The following is a 7,649-nucleotide window of genomic DNA, read 5'->3' on the forward strand; positions in this document are numbered from 1 at the left end:
TGGATATAATCCTATCACAGACTGCATTGTACCTCATGACTGATCTGGCTATGTTCTTTTTGACAATGAATGCAACACCATTCCTTTTCAATTTGTCATTTCTGGCATAGTAAACCATGTGGTCATCAGATTCAAAATGGCCAATACCAGTTTATTTCAGCTCACTAATGCCTAAGGTATCAATGTTTGTGCCTTCCATTTCATTTTTGACAACTTCCAATTTTCCCAGATTCATACTCCATACATCCCATATTCCGACTTTCAATGGATGTTTACGGCTGTTTCTCTTCATTATAAGTTGTGCCCCATCAGCAAATGAAGGTCCCGCAGGCTTTTCTTCCATGGGCTTTACTCCATTTGTGTCATCACGGTCAACTCTACTTTGTGGAGGCAGCTCTTCCCTAGTCTCATTTTGAGTGCCTTCCAACCTGAGGGGCTCATTTTCCGGCACTATATCTGACAGTGTTTCTCTGCTATTCATAAGGTTTTCAGTGACTAAATATTCGAAAGTAGTCCGTCATTCCTTCTTTCCAGTCTGTCTTTGCCTAGAAGTTCATCTGAAACCTGTCCACCATAGGTGACCCTGCTGGTATTATAAATACCATTGGCATAACTTTCAGAATCACAGCAACTCACAAGCCACCATAATACGACAAACTGACAGACGAGTGCTGGTGGAAACCGTATATGGGGTCACTATGAATTGGAACCAACTTGACAATACTTACCACCACCACCAACAACAAGAACTTCTTTTATCTAGTTCTTTTTATTTTAGAAGTGACATGTTTAAAATTGGGGTGTTAAAAGTGTGCAGTAACTTTTTAGAGAGATTGATTGAATATTATCATTGAATATTATGACTTTCTTGTGAAGTTAAAGTTTTGAGCCTTTTAAAATGAGTCATGTGATCCCAAGATTATATTACATGAAAGTTTATCCTATTGCCTGTACCAGTGTTGCTCATGGGTTCTGCTGAAATGTTCCACTCCTCAGTTTGGCCTCCCAACTTGTCTTTTGGTTCATGTCCATTTCGGATCTAAGGTTAGAAAAGACTCCAGATTTTTACCTCTCACAGTTATCTAGAAATCCTTGTATTCCTCTAAATCTTTGGTTTCCATGTTAACACTGGTTCCTGTCACTTGTCCAGGCTGCAGCTGCATTTCAGATGCTCAAGATTAGTTATTTGCCTCCCAAAATAGGCTTGGAAACAGTTGGAAAGTAGAGTAGGTCAGCATAGCATATGGTTGAAATTGCATGGACAGATGTGCTTGAGAATCATAAGGAAGTTCTTTTATTCTGGCTCTGTAGATGTAAATGTGGTATGTAAATGTTTCATAGTTATGGCTGGGGTTTAGGTACATTTAGCGAGTGGCATCATTTCTGAGATAACACATTAATCTAATTTTCTGAAACCGTGTTTCTCATCTCATCTCATTTCCACAGTAAGCTGGGCATGGAACAGACTCTCTTTGCTATAAGATTGTTTTAGTGCCCTCAGTGATGCAGAAGTAATACTCAGGAATATTCCAGGTGGCTCTGGAGTCCTTTTCTTTGGAAAAACCTTCAAAGTTAAATGTGCACATACCTGGTCTGTGAGTCTTTTCTAGCTTCAGGTTCTGTTTCTTCTTATTTCTGTTTTGATTATTATTTTAATGGCAGGGTATAATTTCAAGCACTTTATTTCTCAGCTTTCAGTAGTATGATGTTGTTGTTAAGTGTCATCAATTCAGTTCCAACTCATAGCGACGCTGTATAGGGTTTCTAAGGAAAAGCTGGTGGGTTTGAACTATCGACCTTGTGGTTCATAGTCCAGTGTTGATCCTACTATGCCATACCAGGCATTCTTACCTAGTATGGCACATATTAAAATATTTCCCCTCTTTGACATATCAGTAAAGACTGAATACCAAGGTATAAGATGCTTCTCTATTAGACCACCGGCCAAAGGAATCTGTACTTCATAGAATGAGTTGGGTTTTGTTCCCACAGTTTTGTCTCTTCTAATTTTCGTGCTTTTTGCATGGATGATTTGCTAAATTTTCTAAGGCGCCGTATTTCTAAATTCTATAGAAAACACTGATGTTGCCTGGTTGGTTTCTTTAAATCAATAGCTCAATTATTATGTGTGTAAGGAACGTTGATACTACTTGAGGTTTAAACTCCTGATCTAATCAGTTGCTGTTGAATTGACTTCAACTCACAACAACCTTGGGTGCACATCAGTAGAACTGTGCTCCACAGTGTTTCCAATAGCTGATTTTCAGAAATAGATCTCCTGACTTTTCTCAAGAGGTGCCCCTTAAATCTCCGCCCTTTTGGTTAGCAGCCAAGTGTTTTAATCATTTGTGCCACAAAGGGACTACAAAACACCTGATGCTATTGTTAAGTTCCATGGAGTCAGTTCCGACTCATAGCAACCCTGTATAGGGTTTCCGAAAAGCAGCTGGCAGATTTGAACTGCTGAACTGTGGTTTGCAATCTAGTGCTCATTTTACAGCGCCACACCAGGAATACTGATATTAATGACAGTGCTGATCTTATAGTGCCATACTATGAGTTCTGATTGCCCTATAATTTTTTCCTTCTACCTATTTCAAAGGATAGTGGGAGCCTTTGTAATGCTATAGGATAAACACTGGACTGCTAACTGCAAAGTTGGCAGTTCAAACCCATGCCGCAAGAGAAAGATGAGCCTTTCTGCTCTCGTTAAGACTTTCTAGGAAACCCTCTATAAGGTCGCTATGAGTCAGAATCGACTTGATAGCTGTGGGTGTTGTTTGAGTTATTTCAACGATGTTTAGTCATGGCTATGTAAGCGCTTGGTGAGGGTCTACATAGGTATGTTGCATAAACGGTTTCCTCAGCTCTCCCAGCAAGTACAATAGCTTCCGACATTCTGTGGGATTTTTGTGAAGACCTCTTAGTTGAGTCTCTGCCAGTTCACTCCAGCACCCAGATATCCTGCCCTACAAACATTCAACACCAAACCCAATAATATTAACATTTATTTTTTAAGGTTTCATTTTTTCCATTCTGCTCTTTTTTATTCTAAAATTGCGTATGTGGATATGCTTACCTTCGATGTGTTTGCTTTTCTGTCACAGACACGGGAGCAGAAAGACAGGCACTAAAAGAAAACGTGTATCCTAAACTGAGGGAATTCTGCAGAGAAAACTATGGACTGGAATTTCAGGTAATTGATATTCATTTCATTTCTAATTACGTCAGGTAAATACTGTGTTGTTTCTTGTTTTAAGTTGAGTCTTTTAAAAGACAAGTCTGGACCCTGAAAATAAACCATTCTATAATCGAAGCATGGGCAAAGGGAAAGACTGGAAAAATGGAAATAAAAATTTTTGCCACATTTTAGTAACATATCACACTTTTATGGTCTTATTCTTTGACTCTGCCTGGTATTGGCCCATCTTTTTCTTAGGAACATATTTATTTGCTATTTTGGTGGTGATCACTACTACCAAAAAAGGTGAAGATTACAGAGCAGCTGCCTTTGACATATGGTCACTAGAAATGTTTCCATCTAAAAATTGGGACCAACTCTTCTAAAAAAGATAGTATTTGAATAACTTACATTTTAATAATTGCATTTCCAATAAAGGTTTATACAGCAGGTTTATATAGATTCCCATTCAACAATATCTTTAGCGACACTGCACTTCAGCGATATTGGGTACATTTCTCACAGTGGGTGACCATGTCTGTTTGGGCTGTTTGTTCCCCTTCCATTTCCACCTTTGAAAGTCATTGGTGACTGTTGAGAGGGCAAAATTTTTTCAAGGTATTTCCTCTAAGTAACCTGGCCAATGCTTGCCTTCGATCTGAACCTTTGTTTTATTCACTTTGTTGAATATCCTTTTTCCTGAGCATTTCTGGGCTTTTCATCAATGCCCAGAAAATCAACATTAGCCTCTCAATACACAGTCACTATGCATGTCACTGCTAAAGTTCCTGAACAGCACTGCCTGGTATTTTTTTATGCCATCGATTGTGTCACCTAAGTAGGCCTTTGAAGAAAGTAGGCCTATTTGGGACATCTGAAATTTGTAAAAAAGGAAATGCTTTCCACAAGAGATAAAATTATTAAAGTGAAAAATTTTCAGCCTCACTTACATTGTAAATCTTAATTCTTCAGTGCTATCTCAACTACAGAGTTACATTATCAAGTGATGAGTTTATAATAGGGGCTTGTGGTAAAAGAGTACAAAATTTACCAGTGTTAGTAGAAGAAAATATCAGACTTCATTTCCTTGCTTCTGAATAAATATTTTATCTCAGTATACCTCATGATGCCTTCTACTGTGATGTCTAAAATAATACTCTCCAAAAGGCTACAGTCTCAGTGTAATGTCAGTCAGCAGCAGGCCATTATGACGCACACATTGAACAGATACTCAGCAGCCACCATTTACTTGATAAATTGCGAACCTGAATTAAATGCCTTGTCATGAATTCAGCATTACCTTCTTGGAGGAATCTGGTCCCACTGATAACAGTGTTGCAATTGTTATAGAACTCCCAATCTGTCAAGAATCCCAGCGACTTAGATGCTGCTCCTCTGGGAATCAGCTACTATAAAGTGACAAATGTGTCTGGGCATATTAATCCCATCTTTGAGTTAGTTTTGCTTTGTTATCATTATTGTCAGTAAAGGGAGGAAGTCTTTGAGCTACAGAACAACCTTCGTAAAGCATGGTATTGACTAGGTTAGTTGAGAGGAAGAAAGAAAATGTATATTTTCTAAATTATAGGCAGACACAGCAGAGGATTGATCAAGCCAAAGCAAACTGGTAGAACACAAAGCCCATTGAATAAATTGATGGCAAAGGCCATCCCAGGTAGATGTACTGAATCAGTCCACGAGATAATGGTCAGCAGTGGAAAAGGCAAGGGGCACTGAAGACTCAGAACTGAGGCAAAGCATTTACTAGGAGTGAGTTCAGTTTCTAACATGGGGATGATAGCAGCTTAAACATCCAAGGTTGTGTTAGTTGTTACTGTTACCTACTATGGAGTTGGCCCTGACTCATGGCAACCCTTTGCTCTCTGGAACAAAATGCTGGCCAGTCCTTCACTCTCCCTATGATTGGCAAAAGATTGGACGATTGTGCTCCAAAGAACTTTCATTGATTGTTTTCTGAAGTAGATCACTAGGCCTTTCTTCCTAGTCTATCTTGGGTTTTAGAAGCACCAATGAAACATGTTTAGCATCATGGAATTACACAAGCCACCACTGAAAGATGTGTGCTGGCTGCACAGGAAGTACATTGGCCAGAAATTGAACCCAGCTCTCTCACATGGAAGGTGAGAATTCTATCACTGACCCACCAACAACCTCAAGGATGTTTTCAGACCAAAATAAAATATACAAGTTTGCATCTGCTTCACTGCTGTAAGCTTAGCAAGGGCACAGCTATACAATAGCTGAGTCTTCTAACAATATACTTTTTGTGTAATCTTTTGTGATCGAATGATTATTAATCTCTCAGTTTTCTAGAGAGAAATTATTTTTCCTCAATTACAACAAAATATTGCTTCCAGAACTTCATTTTATATATATATATATACACACACACACAGATTTACTCACATAGTATTCTGGATTTACTCACCTTAGTTGTACACTGAAAACAGGAGAAATGAATTTCACTAGTTACCCAAGCACACTAGTCTATTTCATGCCTCCTTGCCTCTGCCTTTGCTTGTCTCTCCACCTAGAATTCTTCACAGTTTGATTCTTCCCCAGCTAAAGGCTTTATCTATTCCCTGTTTTAGTTCTTTGCAAAGCAGGTATCAATATAAGATGTTTTTCCTGTCTATTGCTGTACTGGCTTACTTATTGTCTATTTCACATTAGATAGTAAGTTCCACAAGAAAAAGGATTTGTCTATCTCCATGACTGTTACATTCTTGGTATTTAAGCCAGCGTCTGGCAACCAGAGCCCTCAGTAAGCATTTGTCGAATGGATCGGTCAATGGCTGCTTGAACAAATGAAGGCTCAGCCTAAATATTACTGGCTCAAATAAGCTTCTGTGATCTCCCAGAATATAGCATTTACCCTTTCCTCTGTTTCCCTAAAATTCTGTACATAATTCCCACTCACTCATCCAGTTTATTCAAGAAATATTTGTTGGACATTGAATATGTACCGGTCAATATTTTAACTCCTGGAATTACAGAAGCAAATCAAGCACCTCTTCTTATGAAGCTTACAATCTTGCTGGGAGATGCAGAATATAAACACAAAAATATTTGATACTCTAGTGGTAATAGTGCTTTTAAGAAAAATAAAGCAAGATGGGAAACTAGAGATTACCAGGTGGTCAGTGAAGGAATCTGTCATAAGATACATTACAAATGAGTCTTGCAGAAAGTGAGGTAGCTAGTCATAGAGGTATTTAGGAATGCAGGTGTTATACAGAGAGGAAAAGGGAAGAGTATGTGGTGGGAACATAATTAGAATGCTGTAGGGACCTTAAAGGGCCAAGTGTGAGTGGACTAGATTGAGTAAAGCCAATCGTTGTAGGAGAAGGCATCTAAGTCACATCGTATAGGAGGATCACAGGAAGTAAGGCTAAGGACTTAGGATTTTACTGAGCCATAAGGAAAACAGTACCAATTCATGCTCTGTATTGCTTTTAATTGCCATTAAATCATAGTGACCTTGTACAGAGTTATAGAATGACTATTCCTTAATTTTTTAAAAGGAGAAATAACAAGTGTTAACAAGAACATGGAACCTTCATATATTGCTGCTGCTGCTGCTGGTGGTGGTTGTGTGCCATGGAGTTGGTTCCTACTAATGGTGACCCTGCATATGGTTTCCAAGGCTGTAAATCTTTACAGGAGCAGAAAGCCTCATCTTTATCCTGTGGAATAGCTGGTAGTTTCAAACTGCCAACCTTGAGGTTAGTAGCCTGACTCATAACCACTACGCTACCAAGGATTTAAAATCGTGCATCCATTGTGCAAAACAGTTTAGCAGTACCTTGTAAAGCTAAATATAGAATTAACATGTGACCCCAAAATACAATTCCTAGGTGTATACCCAGACATCTGGTGTTGTGTTGTAGGATAAACACTGGACTGTGAACCATAGGGTCAGCAGCTCAAACCCACCAAATGCTCCTTGAAAATCCTATACAGGTCTCTATGAGCCAGAACTGACTCAACAGTACTTAACAACACCAAATAGAAACAACACCCAAAACAGCAGAGAGTCGGAACTCAGATACTTATACACCAATATAGTCACAATAGTCAAAAGGTAGAAACATTATTATTATTCACATTGTTCACAATAATAAAGAAGTTGAAACAGTCTGTTTCCATTAGCATTATCCACTGAATCAAAAGGTGAAAACATCCTAAGTATCTATCAATAGATGGACAAATAAACAAAATTTGGTGTATGTGTCCATACATAGAGAAAAATATATAAAGCCATAAAGAGAAGTGCAGTTCTTATTTATTTATTAAAAAGTTTTTATTGTGAATTGAGTGAAAGTTTACAGGGCATATCATCAGTTTTACATTCAATAAATCATACACTTTGTTTCATTACAATGATTATAAACCCCTCCATGTACCATCAGTTAACAGTATTTCTCTCTATTCATTTTAGCTCTTT

The 7,649-nt window shown here is 38.3% G+C and overlaps 1 protein-coding gene across 1 annotated transcript in view; it reads left to right on the forward strand.

Annotated features, from left to right (window-relative positions):
• The window catches only part of KIAA1239 (KIAA1239 ortholog), a 320,404-nt gene that overhangs the window by 131,807 nt on the left and 180,948 nt on the right, over positions 1 to 7,649 (forward strand). The window contains exon 2 of the mRNA XM_006876214.1: positions 3,108 to 3,196. Coding sequence (XP_006876276.1) covers positions 3,108 to 3,196 — 89 coding nt within the window. The remainder of the gene's footprint in view (positions 1 to 3,107; positions 3,197 to 7,649) is intronic.

This window comes from Chrysochloris asiatica, unplaced genomic scaffold (genome assembly GCF_000296735.1).
Source record: "Chrysochloris asiatica unplaced genomic scaffold, ChrAsi1.0 scaffold00364, whole genome shotgun sequence".
In the NCBI taxonomy this organism is placed as follows: domain Eukaryota; kingdom Metazoa; phylum Chordata; class Mammalia; order Afrosoricida; family Chrysochloridae; genus Chrysochloris; species Chrysochloris asiatica.